A 24,347-nucleotide genomic window follows, 5' to 3' on the forward strand; every position below is an offset into this window, starting at 1 on the left:
TTCATTTCACCGTTGAGTTTCCTTGGTATCTTTGTGAAAAAATCAGTTGATCATCTGTGTGTGTGAGTCTATTTCTGGACTCTATTTCTGTTCCATTAATCTATTTTTCTATCTTCATGTTAATATCACACTGTCTTGATAACTGAAGCTTTGTACTTGAAATCGGGTCTTGTAAATCTTCCAACTTTGTTCATTTTCAAAGGTTTTAAAGGCTATTCTAGGTCCTTTTTATTTCCATATAAATTTTAGACTTGTCTTACTAATTTCTACAAAAAGTTTATTGGGATTTTGATTAGAGTTGTGTTGCATCTATAGATCAATTTATTTATTTATTTATTACAAATATTCGTGAGATACAAAGCTGATTGTCACCCCTCCTGCCATGATGTGGGGGCAAGATTCATACTGGGGGCATACCCACTACCAGAAATTACTTTTGTACCCTTTGTCCCCTCCCAGTTATCCCCCAGCCTCCCTCCCTTTCCCCCTCTCCCCTCGACTCCAATTTGTAGCCCCTGTAATGTTCCCTTCCTCTGTTGGATCACGGCACTACTGTAGTCTTTTTTTCCTGCCTTCCTTTCTCTCTCAGCTCCCACATATGAATGGGCACATGTGGTATTTATCCCTCTGTGCTTTGCTCATTTCATTCAACATAAGTTTCTCCAGGTTCATCCATGTTGTTGCAAATGGGAGTATTTCATTTTTATGGAAGAGTAGTATTCCATAGTGTATATATACCACAGTTTCCTTATCCAATCATCTGTTGATGGACATTTAGGTTGGTTCCATATCTTGGCTATTATAAACAGAGCTGCATTAAACATGGGAGTACAGGTATCTCTTCAACATGATGATTTCCATTCCTCTGGATATATACCTAGCAGAGGGATTGCTGGATCATATGGAAGATCTATCTGTAGTTGTTTGAGAAACCTCCAAATTGTTTTCCAAAGTGATTGTACTAATTTACAGTCCCACCAACAGTGCAGTAGTGTTCCCTTCTCTCCACACCCTTGCCAGCATTTGTTATTCACCGTCTTTTTGATTATAGCTAGTCTAACTGGAGTGAGGTGGTATTTCATGTGGTTTTAATTTGCATTTCCCTGATGACTAGTGATGTTGAACATTTTTTCATGTATCTGTTGCCCATTTGTATGTCTTCCTTTGAAAAATGTCTACTCAGCTCCTTTGCCCATTTTTTAGCTGGATCGTTTATTTTTTTACTTTATAATTGCTTGAGTTCTATGTATACTCTGGATATTAGTCCCTTGTTGGATGCATAGTTGGCAAAAATTTTCTCCAACTCTGTAGGTTGTCCTTTCACTCTGTTGATTGTTTCTTTTGCTGTGCAGAAACTTTTTAGTTTGATATAGTCCCATTTGTTTATTTTTTCGTTTGCTGCTTGTGCTTTCGGTCTCATGTTCATAAAGCCTGTCCCCTGATCTAACTGCTGAAGTGTTTCACCTATATTTTCCCTTAGTAATTTTACAGTTTCAGCTCTTATACTTAGGTCTTTAATCCATTTTGAGTTGACTTTAGTGTATGGTGAGAGATGCATATCTAGTTTCATTCTTCTGCATATGGATATCCAGTTTTCCCAGAACCATTTGTTGAAGAGGCAATCTTTTCCCCAGTGTAAATTTTTGTTGTCTTTGTGTAATATCAGATGGCTATAAGCCTGAGGAGTGATTTCTGGGTTCTCTATTCTACTCCACTGGTCTGAATGTCTATTTTTATACCAGTACCATGCTGTTTTGGAAGAACTGACTTTTAACAACTTTGAGTCTTTTCCGTAAACACAGAATGTCTCTCTAGTTATTAGGTTTTGTCTAATTTTTCTCAGCAGTGTTTTATAGTTTTCAGTGTACAAATCTTGAACACTTTTGTGACATTGATCCTGAAGTATTTCATATTTTTAATGCTATTACAAATGTTTTTTAAAATTTCAGTTTTCAGGGCCGAGCCCGTGGTGCACTCGGGAGAGTGTGGCGCTGGGAGTGCGGCGATGCTCCCGCCGCGGGTTCGGATCCTATATAGGAATGGCCGGTACACTCACTGGCTGAGTGCCGGTCACGAAAAAGCCAAAAAAAAAAATTTTTTTTCAGTTTTCTGGTTTTTTGCTAGTATATAGAAAGTTTGATTTTTGTGTATTGCTCTAGCATCTTACAATTTTGCTAAACTCTCTTATTAGTTTTAGTGTTTTTGTTTTGTTTTTGTAGATTCCATAGGGTTTCCTATGTAGATTATGTTGTCTGTGAATTTAGAGAGTTTTTACTTCTTTTCTAATCTGAATGCCTTTTGTTTCTTTTTCTTTCCTTATTCAGTGGCTAGAACTTCTGGTATAATGTTGAACAGAGGAATGAGAAAAGTCATCCTTGTTTTATTCTTGATTTTAGAAGGGAAGCAGCTTTCCACCATTGTGATATTAGCTGTAGGCTTTTTGTAAATGCCTGTTATCAGGTTGGAAAAGTTGTCTTATGTTCCTGATTTATTGAGAATTCTTATGAAGAATGGATATTGGATTTTGTCAAATGCTTAGTCTGCATCTATTGATGTGGTCGTATTATTACTTTTTTCTTTTTTAACCCATTATTACGGGAAATTATATTGACTAATTTTCAGATTCTAAACCAACCTTGCATTCCTGGGTAAACCCTATTTGGTCATGATATATTGCAGTTTTTCTATATAGTTGTATTTAATTTACTAAAATTGGTTAATACTTTTTACATACATGTTTATGATCCCCAAAGCATTATAGTTTTAACTTTTACATTTAGGTCTTTTGTGTATGGTGTGATATAGTGGTCATGGTTCATTTTTTTTCCGTGTGGAAATTCATTTGTTCTAGCACCAATTATTTTCTTTCCCCTTTAGATTACTTTTATGTATTTGATGAAAATCAATTGACCATATATCTGTGGGTCTATTTCTGCTTTCTCTATTCTACTTCATTAATCTATTTGTTGATCTTTGTACTAATGCCACACTGTCTTGATTGCTATACAAAGTCTTGTAGGTAAGTCTTCTAACTTTTTATTTCATATTTTCTATTTATTTGTCTTTTTATTCTACTTGCTGGAAAATTCCTCACTTTGGTTGTTCAGTTTGCTAATTCATTCACCAGCTGTATCCATTCTGCCATTTATGCCATCTTTTTTTTTTTTTTTAACTGCAGCTCCTACATTTCTCATACCTGTTACTTTTGCTTTTTTCCTTGGTTCTTTTTCTGTATTGCTAATATCTACCACTTTCTTTTAATATGTTTCCTGGGCTAATTAAGAAATTTTGATCTATTTATTTTAATATATTTGCTTCTATTTTATTCTGTAATCATTACATTTTGTTTTTACATGGCTGGCCTTCTCAAATGTCTTGTAATTTTGGCCTGTGAATACATTTTCCTATGGAGAGATAAGTTATTATGTCAAACAGTGCTTTTGGGGGAACAGCAGTGTCAGCCTCATTGAATTCATGGTGTGGGGCATGAAAGAACCCTAAGATAGGAGAGACCCTGACGCCGGTAAACCACAATCACTTTTTGTCCCACATCACACCTCCTTTGTCAGTTTTTCATTCTTTGCTCCTCTCGTAATTAGGCATTAGGAAGCATCTCTCTACAGTCTTAACAACCTTGACTTAATATTAAAATCAAATGAGGAGCTTGAAAAAAATAGTGATGCCTGATTCCCGCCCCCAGGAATTTTTATTTAATTGTTTTAGTTGTGTGGCCCAGATCTAGGAAATTGTTTTACTGCTTTAAAATGATTTCATACTTCATAAGAAGTTGCAGAAGTATGCAGACAAACCCATGTACCCTTCACCAAGTTTCCCCCAATGATTTTACATTTTACATAACTATAGTACAATATCAGAACCAGGAAATTGCCATAGGTACAATGTGTGTGCATTTTATCACATGTTGTTACAGGGTGAGTGCATTTTATCACATTATTTCATGTAACAGCCACTATATTCAAGATTCTGTCACCACAAAGACATTCCTCATGCTACCCCTTTATAGACACATCTCCTCTCCTTCTCTCCATCATCCCTAACATCTGAAACTCACTAATCTGTTTTCCAACTAATTTTGTCATTTCAAGAATGCTAAATGGATATCATACAGATATCATTTTTGAGATTGCCTTGAAAACTCAGAGTAATGCCATTGAGATCCATCTAAGTTGTATGTGTCAATAATTCACTACTTTTTATTATTGCTGCATAATATTCCATGATATGGATGTACCACAATTTAACTGTTCACCTAGTGAGGGATATTTTGATTGTTTCTAGTTTTGTGGCTATTAAAAATAAGGTAGACTTCCATCAAGATGGCAAAACAAATGGTACCCAGTGTCAGTCTCTCCCACAATCAATCAGTTTACAAGTAATAAAAAGCAACGACTGCCAAGCTGGGGCTGCTAGAACTCAAGCGAAGAGGGCGAAAGACCTACGGAGTTCATGAAGATAGGAGAAGCCACGATGATAGAAAGGACTGCTCTGACTGTTTCCAGTCCTGACCACTTCAAACTTGGCCCTGGTGATCACAAAGAACAAGAGCTGGCAAAAGCCACTGCTGTGCACTGGAGTTGCTTGGAGGCTGCAGGAGAAAAGAGGGCCTGGTGGCCCCCAAGCCAGCAAGACCACTAACAGGGTTCCCATGGACCCACATAGGAACAAGGGGCCACAGACAACTGAAAAAAGGAGCCACTCAGAGGCTGGTGAGTCATTGCAAGGGACTGGCACATGGCCTGTCCCATGAGAAGTGTTAGGAGTGCAGGCAGTGAGGGAGATGGGCCCACTGGGGGAACATCGGGGCACAGCAAGGACACCTGATCTGCCCTCCAATCAACACAGGACCACTCAGTGGAGACTGGTCAGGAATACAGATCTGCAGGGGGTTCAGTTTGCTGAAAAGACTCAGGCCCAGACCAGAGTTTCCACACAACCCAAGAGTACCAGATCTTGTGAGAACCAGAAGTGCTTACAAGGTCAACCATTAAAAGCTGAGCCACACAAAAAGCCTTCCACAGAGAAGCAGCAGCTAACAGCAATTTAGCTCAACCACAGGGCTCAAGTGCTGGTTCCCACTGAAAGTTCCCCCATTTTAGAAGTAACCAAACAACAACAAATAGTTCCAGTGCAGAGTTTAAGTGGTGGGAATAGCGAATAACCGAATACAGAATTGAAAGAAAAAACAAAAAACCCACAGATGAGAGACAAAGTTCTGATATTAATCAGTAAAGGTCTAACACCACCAAAGAGTACCTATAAAACCTAGAAGGACCGTAAGCCTCCCAGGCTCCCAAGCTGGGGTGGCAGGGCCAAAGGTCTCAGCAATGCCCCTCCAATGTCTGCATCCAGCCCAGCAATGACCACTGAGCCGCTGCCAGAAGCACCCTGGTCTCCCAAACTGGGGTGGTGGGGGCTGAGGTCCTCAGCCACACCCTCCTGACATCCACATCCAGCTTGGTGATGACCACCGAGCTACCACTGGAAGTGCCCTAGGCTCCTAAAGTGTGGTGGGGGCGCTGAGAGCCTCAGCCATGCCCCCTGACATTCACATCCAGCCCAAACACAATCACCGAGCCATTGCCAGAAGCGCCATGCCCACCTGATGTCCATAACCAGCCCAGCCACAACTGAGTTGCTACTGGAAGTGCCTTGGGTTCCCAAGGTGGGGTGAAGCTGAGGACCTCAACCATACCCCCCTGAAGACCACATCTAGTCCAGCCATGACTGAGCTGCCACTGGAAGCCCTCTGGGCTCCCCTGCCCAAATGAGAGGGGTGCCATGGGCCTCAACCATGCCCCTCTTCCTTCCTTCTATCTCCTCTTACCCTATCCTCCTTGCCTTTCCCCTCTCCTTCTCCCTCCAGCTGCTCCACAACATCTTAGATTGAAAAATAATAAAGTAACTTAAAAATAAAAAAAGGTAGACCACCTCTACATGCCATGCCACCGCCATGAGGTTTCACACACCTTCTGCAGAGGTGGCCCACAGCAGCCATCACTGCAGCTAATACTGTTGCAAGGACAACTTGCTGCCTTAGTAACATCCATGACCACCATGCCAGTGGCCCACCACATATTTGACCTCATTGAAACAAAGAGAGTCACTGGACGAGCACGGAAAAAGACAGGTCTTTCTCCACAATGTCCATTCCAGAGTGATAGAAGAAGCAACTGATCTACCAGATGACCAAAAGTCAACTTAGTGATGTTAGAAATATGAAAAAAATCAGAAAATATGACACCACCAAAGGAATTTAGTAACTTTCAAGTACCGAATCCTATAGAACAGGAAACCCTTGAATTGACTGAAAAGGAATTCTAAGTAACAATCTTAAGGAAACTAAATGAGATAAGAGAGGACTCTGTAAAACAACACAATGAAATGAGAAAAAGTATCCAGGATATGAAGGATGAACTTTACAAAGAGATTAATACCTTAAAAAAGAATGTAACAGAACTCCTGAATGAAAGACACATTCAAGCAAACAAAAAACACAACCAAGAGCTTAAGCAGCAGATTAGAACAAGCAGAAGAAAGAATATCCAGATTCAAAGATTGTTTTTATGAAATAACCCAGGCAGACAAAAAAAAGAAAAAGGAATTTTAAAAAATGAAGAATTTCTGAGAGCATTCAGACAACTTTAAGTGCACAAACAACTGAATCATGGGTTTTCCTGAAGGGAAGGAGAAAGGTAAAGGCATTGAAAATCAATTCAGTGAAATAATAATGGAAAGCTTCCCAGGTACAGGGAAAGACACATACACAGTCCTTCAGATCCAGGAAGCTCAAAGATCCCCAAACACTTTCAATCCAAAAAGATCCTCTCCGAAACACATTATAGTCAAACTGGCAAAGCTCAAAGACAAAGAGAATCCTAAAAGCAGCAAGAGAAAAGTGCCAAGTCACTTAGAAGGGAACCCCCATCAGACTAATAGCAGACTTCTCAACTGAAACTCTACAGGTGAGAAGAAAAAGATGCCATATTCTAAATACTAAAAGAAAAAAACCGCTAGCCAAGAATACTATACCCAGCAAGGCTATCCTGCAGAAATGAGGGAGAAATAGTGTATTTCTCAGACAAACCAAAACTACAGGAGTTCATCACCACATGACCAGTCCTGCAAGAAATTATCAAGGGAGTCCTGCATCTGGAATCTAAAACATAGTAATCACTACCACAAATACACAAGTAAGAGCAAAACCCACTTGTAAAACAAATGTAAATGAGAAAGACAAAGTAAATCTTACCATCTGGAAAAAAAAAAAACCACAAGCAATGAAGACCAATAACTGAAGGAGAAAATGGGAACAAATGATACTCAAAACATCTAAACAAAAAGCCATAAAATGCCAGGAATAAGACAATACCTCTCAATAGCATCTCTAAATGTAAATGGATTAAACTCCTTACTCAAAAGACTAAGACTAACAGATTGGATCCAAAAGCAAGACCCAACTACATGCTGTCTTCAAGAGACTCATATCACCAGTAAAGATGCACACACACTAATAGTGAAAGGATGGAAAAAGATATACCATGCAAATGGAAACCAAAAACGAGCAGGAGTAGTTATTCTTATATCAGATAAAATAGACTTGAAACCAAAAACTATAAAAAGAGACAAAGACAGTACATAATGATAAAGGGATTGATCCAGCAAGAAGACATAATAATCATAAATATATATGCACCCAGTACTGGAGCATGCAGATATATAAAGCAAACACTATTAGACCTAAAGAGACAGACCCCAGTATGATAATAGTAGGGGACCTCAACACCCTCCTCTAATCAATAGATCATCCAGGCAACAAGTCAACAGAGAAACACAAGATTTAAAATACACTTTAGACCAACTGGACCTGGTAGATATATCTACAGAACATTTCATCCAACAACTGCAGAATATACATTCTTCTTATCACACAGAACATTCTCCAAATAGATCACATGTTAGGTTACAAATCAAGTCTGCATAAATTTTAAAAAGTTGGAATCATCTCAACTATCTTTCCAGATTACAATGGATTAAAACTAGAAATTAACAACAAGAGAAACTCAGGACTCTATACAATATCTGGAAATTAAACAACAGGCTCCTGAATGGCCTATGGGTCCAAGAAGAAATTAAATGGGAAATAAAAAATTTTTTAGAAAACAATGAAAATAAAGACACATCATATCAAAACCTGTGGGATACTGCAAAGCAGTTCTAAGAGGGAAGTTGATAGCAATAAATGCTTACATCAAAAAAGTAGAAAGATTTCAAGTAAACCTAACTCTACACTGAAAAGAACCAGAAAAACAACAAATACCAAAGTTAGTAGATGGAAAGAAATAATTAAGATTAGAGCAGAATTAAATGATATAGAGACCTAAAAAAAATACAAAAGATCAATCAAACAAAAAGTTGGTTTTTTGAGAAGATAAACAAAATAGACAAACTATTAGCTAGCTTAACAAAAACAATAACAAAAAAGACCCAAATAAAAATCAGAAGTGAAAAAGGAGACATTACAACTGACTCCATAGAAATACAAAAAAAAAAAAAATCATTACAGACTGTTATAAACAACTGTACACCAACAAATTTGAAAACCTGGAGGAAGTGGATAAATTCCTGGACACATAAAAACTACCAAGACTGAACCAAGAAGAAATAGAAAACCTGAACAAACCAATAACCAGCAATGAGATTGAAGCAGTAATCAGCAGTATCCCAACAAAGAAAAGCCCAGGATTGGTTGACTTTACTGCTGAATTCTACCATACTTTAAACAGGAATTAATACCAATTCTCTTCAAACTATTCCAGAAAATTGAAGCAGACACCAGTGTCCCAAACTCATTCTATGAGGCCAGCATCACCTTGATACCAAAACCAAAGATGCAACAAAAAAGAAAACTATAGACCAGTATCTCTGATGAACATAGACACAGAAATCCTAGCAATCAGAATACAGCAACACATCAAAAAAAATTATACACCATGATCAAGTGGGATTCATCCAGAAATGCAAGGATGGTTCAACATACACAAATCAATAAAAGTGACACACCACATAAAAAAAAATCAAGGACAAAAAACACATGATTATTTCAATAGATGCAGAAAAAGCATTTGACAAAATTCAGCATCCCTGCATGATAAAGACTCTCAGCAAATTAGGCACAGAAAGAAAGTATCTCAACATAATAAAAGCCATCTATGACAAGCCCACTGCCAATATTATCCTTAATGGGTAAAAACTGAAGGCTTTTCCCTTAAGAACAGGAATAAGACAAGGATGCCTACTCTCACCACTCCTATTTAACATAGTACTGGAGGTACTAGCGAAAACAATCAGGCAAGAAAAAGAAATAAGGGCATCCAGATTGTCAAAGACGAAGTCAGGCCATCCCTATTTGCCAGTGACATGATCCAATACATAGAAATCCTAAAGACGCTATAAAAAAACTCAGAGCTGGTTAATAATGTCAGTAATGTTGTAGGATACAAAATCAATGCCCCCAAATTAGTTGTGTTTATATTCTCCAATGATGAGCTTACAGAAAGAGAAATCAAGAAAGTAAGCCCATTTACAACAGTCACTGAAAAAATAAAATAGCTAGGAATCAATTTAATCAAGGAGGTGAAAGATCTCTACAATGAAAACTACAAAACACTACTGAGAGAAATTAAAGAAGACAGAAAAAGATGGAAAGACATTCCATGCTCTTAGATTGGAAGAATTAATATTGTAAAAATGCCCATAATACTTGAAGTGATCTACAGATTCAGTGCAATCCCCATCAAAATATTAATGACATTTTTCACAGAAGTAGAAAAAACAATCCCAACATTCATATGGAACAGCAAAAGACCCTGAATAGCCAAAACAATCCTGAGGAAAAAAAAAAAATAAATGAATAAATAAATAAAGCCAGAGGTATTGTACTACCTGACTTCAAATTATACTACAAAGCTATAGTAACCAAAATAGCATGGTACTGGCATAAAAATAGACATGCAGACCAGTGGAACAGAATAGAGAACCCCAAAATCAACCACAGGCTTACAGCCAATTGATATTTGACAAGGACAACAAAAACATACATTGGAGAAAAGACTGCCTCTTCAATAAGTGGTGCTGGGAAAATTGATATCCATATAGAGAAGAATGAAACTAGACATGCACCTCTCACCATATACCAAAATCAACTCAAAATGGATTGAAGACTTAAGTGTAAGACCCGACTATAAAACTACTAAGTGAAAATACAGGGGAAACATTTCAGGAACTAGGACTCAGCACAGACTTTATGAACAACAGCCCAAAAGCATAAACAAAAACAAACAAAAAAGTAATAAATGGGATTATATCAATCTAAAAAGCTTCTGCACAGAAAAGGAAACTATCAACAGAGTGAAGTCACAACCTAGAGAGTGGGAGAAAATATTTGTAAACTATACATCTGACAAGAGATTAATATCCAGAATAAACAGGAACTCAAGCAAATTACACAATTAAAAAACCAAGTAACCCAATTAAAAAATGGGCAAAGGAGCTGAACAGACATTTTTCTAAGAAAGACATACAAATAGCCAACAAACACTTAAAAAATGATTAACATTACTAATCATTAGGGGAATGCAAATTAAAACCGCATTTAGATATTGCCTCACCCCAGTTAGACTGACTATAATCAAAGAGATGGGAGAATAACAAATGCTGGCGAGGATATGGAGAGAAGGGAACACTCCTGCACTGTTGATGGGACTGTAAATTAGTACAACCACTATGGAAAACAGTATAGAGTTTTCTCAAACAAATAGATTTACCATATGATCCAGCAATCCCACTTCTAGGTATATACCCAAAGGAATGGGAATCATGTTGAAGGGATTCCTGCACTCTAATGTTCATCATGGCTCTATTTACAATAGCCAAGATATGGAAGCAACCTAAATGTCCATCGACGGATGACTGGATAAGGAAAATGTCGTATATATACACCTTGGAACACTACTCTGTCATAAAAAAGAATGAAATTCTGCCATTTGTAGCAACATGGATGAGGTTGGAGAAACTTATGTTGAGTGAAATAAGCCAGGCACAGAGGGAAAGATACTGCATGTTCTAACTCATAAGTGGGAGCTAAGAGAAAAAGGAAAGAAGGAAAGGCCACAGCAGTGTGTTGGACTTGCAGAGGGAGAGAGCATGCTTAACATTACAGAGTGGGGTGGGGGAGAAGGGAAGGGAGAGGGAGAGGGAGCAGGGGAGATTAATTGGGTGGGGGACATAGGGAATAACCACAATTTGTGGTAATGGGCATGCTGATAGTATTGGTCTGGCCATTACATCTTGGGCACAAATGGTGATGGTCAGCTTTGTACTCCATGAATATGCATAATCAATAAAACAAATGAAACAACAACAAAAGAAACCACCTGAAAGTCTAATAGGACAATAGTTTTACAAATTTTTGTGATTTTAGTGTAGCTATTAAAATCAGCTGTGGAAACATAGGAAATGCTTTACAATATTAATCAGAGGTGGGGGTGCGGGTGACGGGAGGAGGCAGAATTGTGTCCTATTACCGCAGCTTTGTAAATAATACATATATATTTTGGAAAAGAACATTTGCACTGAAAAAATAGAAAAAATAAATTCACATAACATAAAATTAACCATTTTAAGGTGCATATTTCAGTGCATTCAGTGCATTCACAATCTTGTGTAACCACCACCTCTCTCTAGTTTCAAAACTTTTTTTTTTTTCTTTAAAAGATGACCGGTAAGGGGATCTTAACCCTTGATTTGGTGTTGTTAGCACCACGCTCAGCCAGTGAGCTAACCGGCCATCCCTATATGGGATCCGAACCCATGGCCTTGGTGTTATCAGCACCACACTCTCCTGAGTGAGCTACGGGCCGGCCCCTAGTTTCAAAACTTTTTACCTCCCCAGAACAACCTGTACCCATTAAGTACTCACTCCACATTCCCCTCTTTCCTATCCATTGGAAGCCACTAATATGCTTTCTGTTTTTATAGATTTACCTGTTATGAATATTTCATATAAAAGGAATCATACAATATGAAAAAAAATAATAAAGTAGATCATATACGTGTAATATAATTATTGATAGGGCTCAATTCTCCATGCTATTTTCTTTTTCATTTGTTTTCTTTTTCCTGCCTTTTGGTGGGTTACTTGACAATTTTTAGAATTCTATTTTGATATCTATAGTATTTTTGAGTGTCTGTATAGATTTTTCAGTGGCTGCTCTAGATATTATATATACATAACTTATCGCAGCCCATGGTGTCACATTTTAGCAGTTTGAGTAGAGTCTAGAAATCTTGCCTCCCTTTAAGTTCTTTTACCCTCCCCCATTTATAGTTGTTTTAATAGATATAGATTAGTGCTGCTTTAGTCTGAGATTTCATTTTTTATTAGCCACTATTTCTTTGAGTATTGTTTTTATTCTCTCTTTTTGGTATTTTGATTAAGTGAATAATGGACCATTTCATTCTGTTCTTTATATTTATTAACGTCTGCTTTGTGTTTCTCCATCTTTTTATCTATGTTCCAATATAGGTAAGTTTCTCTGATTTGTTTTTTTGCAGTTTACTAATTATCTCTTCAGCTGTGTCTGTTCTGTTCTTTAACTTGTCCATTGAGTTTTGCTATTTTTAAAATTTTAATATTATTAGTTTAATTTCCTGAAGTTCCCTTTGATTCTTTTCTAAATCTGTTGATTATTTTTTCTGTTTATTATGTGTTCTGTTACTTATTTTATGTCTTTGCATTTAAATACATTTATTTTTAAGTTTCTATTTGATAGTGCCATAATCTGAAGTTCTTGGGGATCTAATTTAATTGGTATATCTTTTGACTCCCACAAAGGTAGGACTGTTTCTTAATATGTTTTTAAATTTTGAATTATGAGTTCATTTTCAACAAACCTTTATCTGGGGTTTAGTTCTGTGCTTGGGTTGAGGACATTTCTCCAAAGAAATTTTGCTAAGTGTCCCAGATAATTTGACCAACCTGGAACCAAATTTTATTTTGGTTCTTAGCTTGAGATTAAGAATTTCCAGGGGAGACTCTTTGTTGTTATTATTTCCCTGAGCCTAGCAACAATTGACAAGTTGTTTTTCTCTAGTCTGACTTTCCACTAACAGTATAGCTCTCAGTGGCATTATGTGGGACATCTTAGCTCTGTTCTTTGTGTTGCAGACATCTCTATGGCTTCATCTTCTGTTCCCAAGTTAAAACAGAAGACCTTAGGCTATTGAGAGATAACACTTCAACATTAACTAATGGAACATCAGTTTATAGTCTTATTGCTCTGATTTGGCCTCAGGGTACTTCTCTTACAAATTCTTATAAGTTTTGCTATAAATTTAAAAGGATGCCTCTTACATTTTATTAGTATGTCTAAGTGTTTTGTGGTGACAGGACTTTCTGGTTACCTAGTCTTCCATATTCCCAGAAATCAAATTTTATTTTTCTTTTGACAATGAACTCCATGAATGCAAGTCCAAAGCCAATCTAGTTCACCATAGCTTCCTCAACACTTAATATGCAGTACCTACTATATACTTAATAAATGTTCATGGGATAAATGAAATGCTGTTCCTTACAGATTTATTTATGAGTAAAAAACTGGAATGAACCTAAATGTCTAATAATAGGGGAATAGTTAGGTAAATGCTTTTATTTGCTTAAAAGTAAATGGCTATTACTCATGCAATATTTTTCAGCCAGAAAATAATAATTTGGAAGGCTGTATTATAAGACTGAAAACTATTAAAGATTAAGTGTAGGTAAAAAAAAAAAAAAAAAAAAAAAAAAAAAAAGGTCATGATTAAATTTTGAATTTATAGTATGGTAGCTTTAAAATGTGCATAGCAAGAAAATATTGAACAATGAACACCAAATTGCCAATAGTAGCTTATGTAGGAGTGGTGGATTGAAGATCCCTTTTACTTTTATTTTCCAAACTTCTTATAGTATGGTTTTATAATGAAAATATTGAAAAGGGGGAAAAAAGTATATAGTGTCCTTAGAAGTTTTTAGATTTAAGTATACTGAAAGTTGACAAAACATAAATATTTCAGAAATAGTTTTATTATTAAAATGTTTACAGACTTTTATATGAAAATACAGAAAAAGATCTTTCTGATACTCAGCGACACCTTGCTAAGAAAAAATATGAGCTACAGCTTACTCAGGAGAAAATTATGTGCCTGGATGAAAAAATTGGTGAGTTTTTTTTCCTCCTAATATTACTTTAGTTTTTCTCAAGTCTGGTAGAAAAATATGTTTTTTTCTCTTCAGTTATAACATAGATAAACTTGGAAATAGGATCATAACACAAAAGCTTATGAATAAAAAAATGAAAAAATGCATTTTTCTTTGAAAATAAAACTTTTAACTTAGACCATAAATACTTAGTTATGACTTAAAATTTTTCAGTGAAGAAATAGCTAAACAACACAGCAACAGTTTGTAAATCTATGATGATCACTTTTAAATTTACAATTTTTTGTATAATGTAGCTTGTCCGTTGCTTTTGTAATGATACACAGTACATATAGATTACTTTTGGTGGAAAGTACACGTTTGGCAATATCTATGATATTACTTGGGTTTATAGAGAAAAGAACTTTTATAAAGTCTGCTATTTGTGTTTCATACCAGTGATCTGTGTGAAAATATAGTCATAACTTAATATCTTATAAGTATATGGTAAAATTTTGGTCAGGTCTATAAAAGAACCAATTTTAAGTCGAATGAAATATTTTTAACATTTGCTGTTATGTAGTTCAAAAATACCTGGCATGAACAATTAAGTAGGTAGAAGTGCTATTTATCAAGACAGGAAATATTAAAGGAGAAATATAAAAGGTAATATTGAAGGAAAACTCATTTTTGCATATTTTAAGTCCAAGTGAAGAAGTCAGGTAAGCAGTTAAGTATATGTTTGTATCTCAGACGAGAAATCTAAGCTAAAGATATATATTTGGGACACACCAGCAGGTAAATAATATTTTAAAACCATGAAATCACCTAGGGAAAATATAGAGATTGGGAGAAGAGGATCCAGGACTGAGTAAGAAGAAGCCAAAGAAGTAGGAAGAGAATCCAGAAGTGAGTGTTGTTTTGGAAGGCAAGAGAGCAAAGTGTTTTTAAAAGGGAGGGTATGATCAATTGTCAGATACTTTTGAAAAGTGAAATAAGATGAGGATAAGAAAATATTGATTGGATTTGGCATATTGGAGGCTTTGGTAACACTGGAGAAAAAAAAAAGTTTGAGTGGAGTGTTGGATGTGGAAGATCAAGTGGGTTGAGTAATGAATGGGAAGTGGAGTCAGGAAGGAATGGAAAAATCTCTCAAGAAGTTTGGCTGTTAAAGGGTAGCGAGAAAATAGGGTGGAAGCTTGGATGGGATAGGAGGTTGAGGATTTTTTCTAAAGGTAGGAGATACTAGATCTATTTTAGAGATTTATTGATGGAGTGATTAACAGTGGGAATGAACTCTGATATCAGAACAATCCAAACGTGTGGATTGCCTTAAAGGCAGTACTCTCTGCAAAAAGAAACATCATGCGTTCTCCAGTGCCATATAAGAACGTGCTCTTGGCATATGACAGTATGGTGTTATCACCCTTAGTGATATCACCTGGATGGCCCAAGGCAGGGATAAACCTAGAAGTCTGGTCTTCCCCTTGCAGAGCACTAGACCAGTGGTTCTCAAACTTTGGTGTGTGTCAGAATCACCTGGAGAGTTAATAAAAATCATTAGAGCCAGCCAGGCTCCTTGAAGTAGGATAGAAGCAGAGTTTTTGTATCTTTACCAATTTTCCTAGGTAATTCTGATTCCCTAGAACCTCTCTCTAGACCAGTGGTTCTCAGACCTCATTGTGCATTAAAATCACTGTGGGGAGTGGTTAAAACATAAATTGTTGTGCCCACCCCCAGAGTTTCTGATTCAGTAGGTCTGGGGTGGGGGCCTAAGAATTTGCATTTCCCAGATGATGCCGATGATGCTGGTTGAGAAACCACAATTTGGAAACCACTGTTCTACTCCCATCATTCAGTCCTTCAACACTGACACTGCCTTGTCAGAGTTCTCACAGTCAAATCAGACTTCCTGAAATGACATTTTTTCCCTAGGAATTTTTACAACACTACTTTATAAAAATCATAATGTTAGAAGACATTTGACGACTCTGAAGATGACTTACTTGAATATTTTATTAAGATCTATTACCAACTTTATATACAACAGTGATTCTAGGCTAAAGGGAGAGGAGGGGAAACTGGGGGGGAACCCCAGGTTGTTTTGATTTGCCACCCATTTTATCCACCCACCCTTTCCTCCCCTGCCACACATGTAACTCTACTTTGAGAACTTATGATATAGAACTTCCCTTTGCTATTTTAATTCAGAGGTATTAATTGTGCTTTTATGTTTAAGAGTCATTTAGAATTTTGTGATTCATTGTAGTTTTTAATCACAACAAAACTTTTTTATTCGGGATATAGTATGATTATTTTTAGTCATTGAATATAATATAAGAGAACTTACTTAGAAAAGTATTTCAATCTGCTTTAACTAGCAAAAAGATTTTATCTTGATTAAAACAACGACTTTATGCTTACATATTTAGATAATTTTACAAGGCAAAGTATTGCGCAGCGAGAAGAAATCAGCATTCTTGGTGCAACTCTTAATGATATGGCTAAAGAGAAGGAATGCCTGCAAGCATGTTTGGATAAAAAATCTGAGAATATTGCATCCCTTGGAGAGAGTTTGGCAATGAAAGTATGTTCTGAGAACTGTGGTTTACAAGAAATATTTAAATGAAATATTTAAATGTTAAACAGTAGTCTAAATGAACCAAATCTGAATAAAATAATAGGATTTTCTCAAAATTTTTTCTAGAGAGCTGAAACTTTAAAAGTCTGACTTTGAAATGTTTTGATAGTCTTAGGAAGTAGATGTGCAAATATACTAGCTAATATTTTAAATTGATTGTTCTATCATGAATTAGTGAGTTTTTTTTTTGGTGGCTGGTGGGTAAGGGAATCCGAAACCTTGACCTTGGTGTTATCAATACCGTGCTCTAACCTACTGAGCTGACGAGCCATCCCTCACTGACAGTAATTCAAATATCAAAATGTGAAGCATGACAATTAAAGCAGTGAGACTAATTTCTTCTTAAAAACCTATTTTCAGGTAGTCACCACAGGAAGTAATATATTTATTCCATTAGAACTGTCTTTGTAATTGTGTTCAGAACTAGCAGCACATTTTTATGTTATCCTTAGCCTTTGGGAATAGATCATGTGTAGCTGTTAAATAAAGCTAGATAATAACCTCCAACCGACATTTTTTGTTGATGTTAAAGCAGAGCTATTGCCAGTAAAGCGGAGAGATATCGATGACCTTTTCTAGTACCTAAACTGATTCTGAAGGCAATTTCTTAACTGTTTTCTACAAATGTCTTTAGCAAAGGCAGCACCATCGGAATAAGGTCTTTCCCTGCTCTAAGGGAACTAGTTCATTAAATTATCCATCCATCTATTCATTCATTCTTTCAACAAACGTTTTATTGACCTGTACCAGGTACTAGAGGCTGAAAGTGAGTGGCCTGCCTTCTAAAAGCCTATAGTATAATAGGGGAGAGACGCTATTTTGATAGGATATGTTAAGAATAGGACAGAATATGTTAAGTGCCATATTGATATATGCCCAGTGTGTTATTGGAGTATGGCAGAAACACACCCAATCCAGCCTGAGAGTTGGGAGGAGGAAGATCTAGTAAGACTTTCAGGAAGTGATGGGGCCTGCCCTGCCCTGAAAAATGACTAGGAATTAGCCAGGAAAAGGTTTAGGGGAAGAGGACAGTGCGAAAGAGTGATCCAAACAGGTAGAACAACTTATGTTAGAGCCCAGTGGCTTTGATTAGAGAATTTCATGAGGCCTCCTGATAGTTTAGTATGGCCAGAGAATAGGTTACAAAGAGGTAGGTATGTGAGGGCAAAAGATAAGATGAGATACATAAACAACAAATCATAAAAATACATGTGATGTTGAGTGTGGACTCGTCATGGATATAGAGGGTCATTGAAATAATGTAAATAATATGTTATAATTCGATTTTTATTTTAGAGTGAATATTCTGGCGCTCGTAGATCCATGTAGAAGATGGATTGTAGGGAAATGAGAATAGTGACAGGAACACTAGTTAAGAGAACAGGGATGATACCTGTATTAGGATAGTGGCAAGATCAGTGAGAGAAACAGACGCATCTATTAAGGAAGTAAAACTGACAAGGTGTGGTCTAGCTTATGAACCTCGTGGATAGTTCCTATGTGTGAAGGTGGGAAACAGGAAGTAGAATAGTCTTAATGAGGAAGACTATGGATATGCTGAGTTTGAATTGTCCGTGGGACATGTAGGTGAAATATTCTTAGGCTCTTGGATTTTTAGGTTTGGAGAAAAATTGAAGTTAATAGATTTAGGAATCATGAGCACAGTTGAAGCCATTGAAGGGCATGAGATAGTAAATACTTGTTTACTTGTTGAAAAGACTGACTCATCATTTTTGAAATTTTATGAATTTTGATGGTGGAATTTTGCGATTTTTTAGGTGGAATTTTACTTCTTGATGTATTCAAAACATTTGTGAATAGTTAAGCATGATTTCCTTTAAAACACCAACATTTAGAAACAAAATTCTTTCTATCTTTCTGAATTTCATTTCCCTCTGCTATATGTAATATTTCACATTTCTTCTGTTCTGCTAACTTTACCAACATTATCTTTACTTTGCAAGAAATACTGATTTGCAAGCCTATTTCAAAACCAAGATCTTTACGTAAGATTTTATGAAAATAAACACATCCACCCTCTGAAGGGAAAATAACTTTTAAAACAGTGTTAGAGAGTCAAAGAAGAAATGTTCTCTACGATGATATTTTGGAGCAGAAGTAACAAATGCCCTTCAGTGAAAAGTACTACTGTTTTACATTTTAATATGGAGATTACAGAAATAAAGTAATATGGAAAAGTCTGCATTATAATGAATAAGGTGAAATTTTTCTAGTAGTCGTAGTTGGAAAAGATGTTCCACTGCTTATTACTTTATAATGTTCCTAGAGAATATTACTTTCAAGGTGAACTATTGATAAAGGAAAGTCCTTTTCAGGCTTATTAAGTGTATTTAAAGCTTAACTAACTAATGACTGTTAAAAGCACTAGTTCAATTAGTTTTTCAAGATGTATTTAGAAATATATTAAATTATATTTCAAAAATATCTGTAAATTTTCTATCGGTTTGTTTAGTTTTAACAGAAACAGATAATTTTTAATTTAATACTTATATTACTCTTCAAGGAAAAGACCATTTCAGGCATGAAGAATATCATTGCTGAGATGGAACAGGCGTCAAGGTAAATCATTTATTCAACAAATATTTTAGCACTTACTTGGGGCAAAGTACTATGTTAGGTACAAAGATAGTTAGAAACAAGGAAGGGGCTTAGTGTTGCCTGTAAGGTGATAACCCTTTCATGTTCAAAGTGAGTCTAAGTCTATCTAGGGAAGTAAAAGAGAGGATAGTGTTTACCAAGTAAAGTAAAGGGAAGGCATTTAAAGTGGAAAGAGTAGCAAAGAACCACAGATTACATGCAAGAACCTCTTGAACTATATAAGCAGGTGAGTGTTGTTGAAACCCAAAGTGCAAGAGAAGTGGAGGGAGGAGAGGCTAAACAGGAAGGCAGGAGGCCTGTGTTACAGACAGACGAGTCTTCATGTTGTCCTCCTGGCAATAAGAGATCACGAAAGAGTTTGGAGGAGATTTTTGTGTTAGAAAGATTACCTGGGCAGAAGAGGTGATGATAAATAAGGGTTTAGAGGTTGGGGGACAGGAGGAGTGAGGTATTTATGAGGGAGAGACTCTAGGAAAAAGTCAGGTTTCCGGTCGGGAATGAATACCGATCATGACAAAAGTTGAGGAGAAGGGTGATTTTACCTCTGAATTTGAAGAGCTTTTGAGACCTTATTATAGACACGTCTAGTAAGTGGTTTAATGTAAGAGTCTGGTGTGTAACAGGGGGGCTGAGTCTAGAGATATTGATTTTGGGTATAGACGGGGTTGGGAGCCATGGGTGTGAATAGAATTTGTCTGAGTAGGGCTAGAGTGAGAAGAATCAGGAAGCTAAGGTTTGAGCCCTGAAAAACATTAGTTTTTAAGAGGGCAGAGGAGCAGGAATCTGCAAAGGAGACTAAACCATAACAGCTAGAGGTAGAATAAGGCCTTCCTCTTCCTTGGTGTCAGAAGTTTTGAAATACTTAGCAAATCGTTGACTATTATGTGTATTTAGTATCCTTTTCATAGTGAAATGATGGCAGTGTAGAGAAACTCTAATGCACTGTCTTCACAGTTTATATTCGTATGTACTTAATGGTGTCAGAAAGCTCTTTAAATGTTTTCATGCTGTTGTCTTCTGTTTTGTGAGAATTTGTTATTGTTTCAGTAAAATGTCTCTTCTTATGTACTATTGGATTTGTGAAATAGACAGTCTACTGAAGCCCTAATTATGTGTGAACAAGACATTTCCAGAATGCGCCGGCAATTGGATGAAACAAATGATGAGCTGGCCCAGATTGCCAGGGAAAGAGATATCTTGGCTCATGAGAATGACACTCTCCAAGAACAGTTTGCTAAAGCTAAACAAGAAAACCAGGTACACTTGGTCTTAAGGCTCATTCTCTTCAAGAAAAAATGTATTTCTTCTGAGGCACAGTCCTCTCATTTGTAGGAAAGCTCAAATATTGGAACTAGTCTTTTTTTTTTTAACCTTTATAACAGAATACACCGCATAATTTCTTAATGAAATTCTCAGACGTAGTGTGTTAAATATTAAAGAAAAGAGGGAACGAGGATATAATAGATTTATATTAAACCTTAGAAAGTACTTCCTTACTGAAGGATAAATATTTGAATAAATCAACAGATGAGGATAAAAACCTTCAGAAACTTTAAAGAAAAGGGTATTTTTATTTTATACTTACATATTATTCTGTGTAAGTGTGAGTGTATGGACTGGGCTGCATTTTTTGATCTTTAGCACTGTGACTCTTTTTAGGGAAATTCCTTTCATAATTACTCCCTCTCTAAGCCAAAATATTTCAGTCTTAAGCACAGTTCTCATTTCCAATAACATCATTTTACCTTGAACATTAAAGAATTCTGTTTGGAAAATTTCTTATCCCTTCAAAATTCTTCAGTCAAAATGATTTTCTCCACTTTGATATCACTTTCAATGTGTTTAGTTTGCATCATAAAAGTCTATGTTTTTTAACTGTTAAATGTTTTAAATTTACATAGACAGCTATAAAGATGCAAAGCTTTGTTCATTTATAAAAGATTATCTGAGATGGTAAAGTACTTTGTTCACAAGTTAATGAATAATGAGATCCTGGAGCAGAGGAAGGGCTTTATGTAAAAATGAAGGAAATTTGAATAAAATATGGACTTTAGTTAATAATATATATCAATATTGGTTCATTAATTTTGACAAATGTGCCATACTAATGTAAAATGTTAATAATAGAGGAAAGTGAATGTGGGGCATATGGGGAATCTATCATTTTCACAACTTTTCTATAAATCTATTTTCTATAAAATTATTCTAACATAAAGTTTATTTAAAAATTAATGACTAGCAATAAAAACCAATAGAAGCAAATTTAAAAGGTCTACATTTGTGTATTCTCTTGTATCTATAGCAAATAGGCTAAAGGTGAATATAACCTATATTTATGAAAATCTAGACATTTGGTTTCTATTTTTTTGATTAGTTAAGAAATAGAAGCTCATTATAGAAAATCTTTTTAAAAAACTTAAAAAAGTAACAGAAAGAAAACTCTCTTATATTTTTACCACCCAGAAGTTAGTCACTGTTAACATTTGACTTTTTTTTTTAACCAAATTTCAGTACACTTAAAAATTTCTTAATACAATTTTTTACATGTACTTTTTGATGTAGCTGAGATAACCTCCCACATACCACTTTATGTCATATTTTCTTCTACATGAGGAAGCAGTAGTATTTAAGACTCACCTGGGGTTGAATCTCACTGTCTGGTTGTGTGATCATATAGTTTAACTTCTCTGAATCTCAGTTCATCTTCTATAAAAATGGATAGTAAACAAGAATATGTCTGGAAAGCATTTACCATAGTGTCCAGTATATGATTCAATAAATATTTTGTGACTATTATTAACTTACTATAACTTCATAAACATTTCCCTGCCTTGTTCAAACTTCATAAACATGTTTTATAATAAGAAGAAAATTGGTGTAATAATAATTTACATATGTTCAGGAAAAGTTTTTGCCTTCGTTTGGGTCATAGACCCATGGACAGAAGAGGTATCCTTCTCTGAGCCACGGTTAACAACTAATATTGTAGAAGATTTGGAAAATGCAAACCTTAAAAAATTTTATCCTTGATACCACAGTTTTTAACAAATTGGGATAATGAGGTATTTTTTGTGTTTTAGCCTGATTTTTTTGCTTAATATATTAAAAATTATTCCAAATATTTCTCATAAATGCATAATATCCTACTACGTGGTTTTACCATTATGTGGATACACTATTATTTACTGTGTAATTCACTTAATATGAATAAATATTGTCACTGTAACGTGTTAGTGAACATTATCTCATTAAATTTTATTAGATTTCATTTCAAATTGAATCAAAGCATATGAAAAAATTTTTTAATTAAAACAAAATCTTTTAAATGGATATTTTCAAATGTAGTAAATTCCCTTGTACCATCTCCCGTCTTCAACAATAATTAACATTTTTATTTTGTTTTTATGAGCATTTAAAAATGTCTCTTGATTCATCACCAGAGAGCTGATTACAAATTTGCTTTTTGCAAATTTACATCTACTCCAACAATATATAGAAATGCCCATTTCTCGCCATAACTGAATAGCTTTAAATCTCTACTAATATGATAGGCAAAATAGTATTTCATTGTTTTAACTATCATATCTTTGATTACCAGTAACGTTTAATTTTTTTCAAGTATTATTTACTTATGAGTCCTCTTTGTGAATTGTCTGTTTGGTTCTTCTGTCCATTTAATGTTGGGCTCTTGTGTTTTCTCACTGTTTTAATATGAGTTTTATATATTGATATATTAATTTTATTCATCATATTGCAAGTAATTAAAGTTTTATTTATGGTGTTTTTGACATATAGGGATTTTTAATTTTTTGTAGTCAAATCTAGTTATCTTTTTTTCATAGGCACTGTCCAAAAAATTGAACGATACTCATAATGAACTTAACGACATAAAACAGAAGGTCCAAGATACTAATTTGGAGGTTAACAAGCTGAAGAATATATTAAAGTCTGAAGTATGTATATATTTTTTCTCTTTGCTCATGATATCTAAGGGTTTTAACTAGAGTTAATTTAGTAATTGATTACACTCAAAGGAAGAGGTGAATCAACTCTTTAATACATAGCATGCTTTAGTTTTGACAATGATGGATTAACTGTATATTTAGAATGTCACCAATGTGCATAAAGGTGACTTAAGAGTATGCCCCATTTAGTTTGCTACTCAGCCACTCTAGACAAGCAGAATCTTTCTGCATGAAGGGCAAAGGTCCAGAATCAACTTGGCCTTACTTATATTTGAAAATGGTGAAGTTTTAAATTACAAACCTCTGACAAAAGAGGCTCCACCTGATTGTGTAGCAGAATTTATCTCCTGTTATGGGGCCATCTACTTCTTAAAACCAGAGCGCAGATGGCTGTCATCTGCACTTCTCTGTTAGCAACTGTTTGACCAGGCGCAGGTATGTGACATCACATGATTCCAAACAAGTGTGGGTGTGTGTGTGTGGCAACCCTGGAATAAATAGCTTGACTAAGGATGTTAGATATATTCATTAGGTAAAATATTATCTAAAACTGTGTAGGTGGATTGATTATTATAATAGGTGTGGTGTTATCTACATACCACTCTAACCATTGATAGGAACTTTTTCCCCCAAAACTGTTTATTTTGTTTAATATATCACTTAATATCAGTCCACAAATATATTTTGAACATTTATTCATAGTATACATAAGGGCTTTAAGAGATAAGAGATTCTAAGGACTCCTAAATTGCAATCCTTGCTTTCAGGCAGCAAGATGGTAGTATTATGTGGACAAAGCAGGTGGTTTCCTATACTTCTTGATTTTCAGTTGCCAACAGTATAATAGCATAAATGGACAGCAGCTTTG

At 35.4% G+C, this 24,347-nt stretch overlaps 1 protein-coding gene across 1 annotated transcript in view; it reads left to right on the forward strand.

The window, feature by feature from the left end:
- The window catches only part of TSGA10 (testis specific 10), a 136,837-nt gene that overhangs the window by 64,626 nt on the left and 47,864 nt on the right, over positions 1-24,347 (forward strand). Inside the window, exons 10-14 of the mRNA XM_063078682.1 lie at positions 14,160-14,275; positions 16,687-16,841; positions 19,420-19,475; positions 20,603-20,771; positions 23,357-23,467. Coding sequence (XP_062934752.1) covers positions 14,160-14,275; positions 16,687-16,841; positions 19,420-19,475; positions 20,603-20,771; positions 23,357-23,467 — 607 coding nt within the window. The remainder of the gene's footprint in view (positions 1-14,159; positions 14,276-16,686; positions 16,842-19,419; positions 19,476-20,602; positions 20,772-23,356; positions 23,468-24,347) is intronic.

This window comes from Cynocephalus volans, chromosome 14, assembly GCF_027409185.1.
Source record: "Cynocephalus volans isolate mCynVol1 chromosome 14, mCynVol1.pri, whole genome shotgun sequence".
NCBI classification, from domain to species: Eukaryota; Metazoa; Chordata; class Mammalia; order Dermoptera; family Cynocephalidae; genus Cynocephalus; species Cynocephalus volans.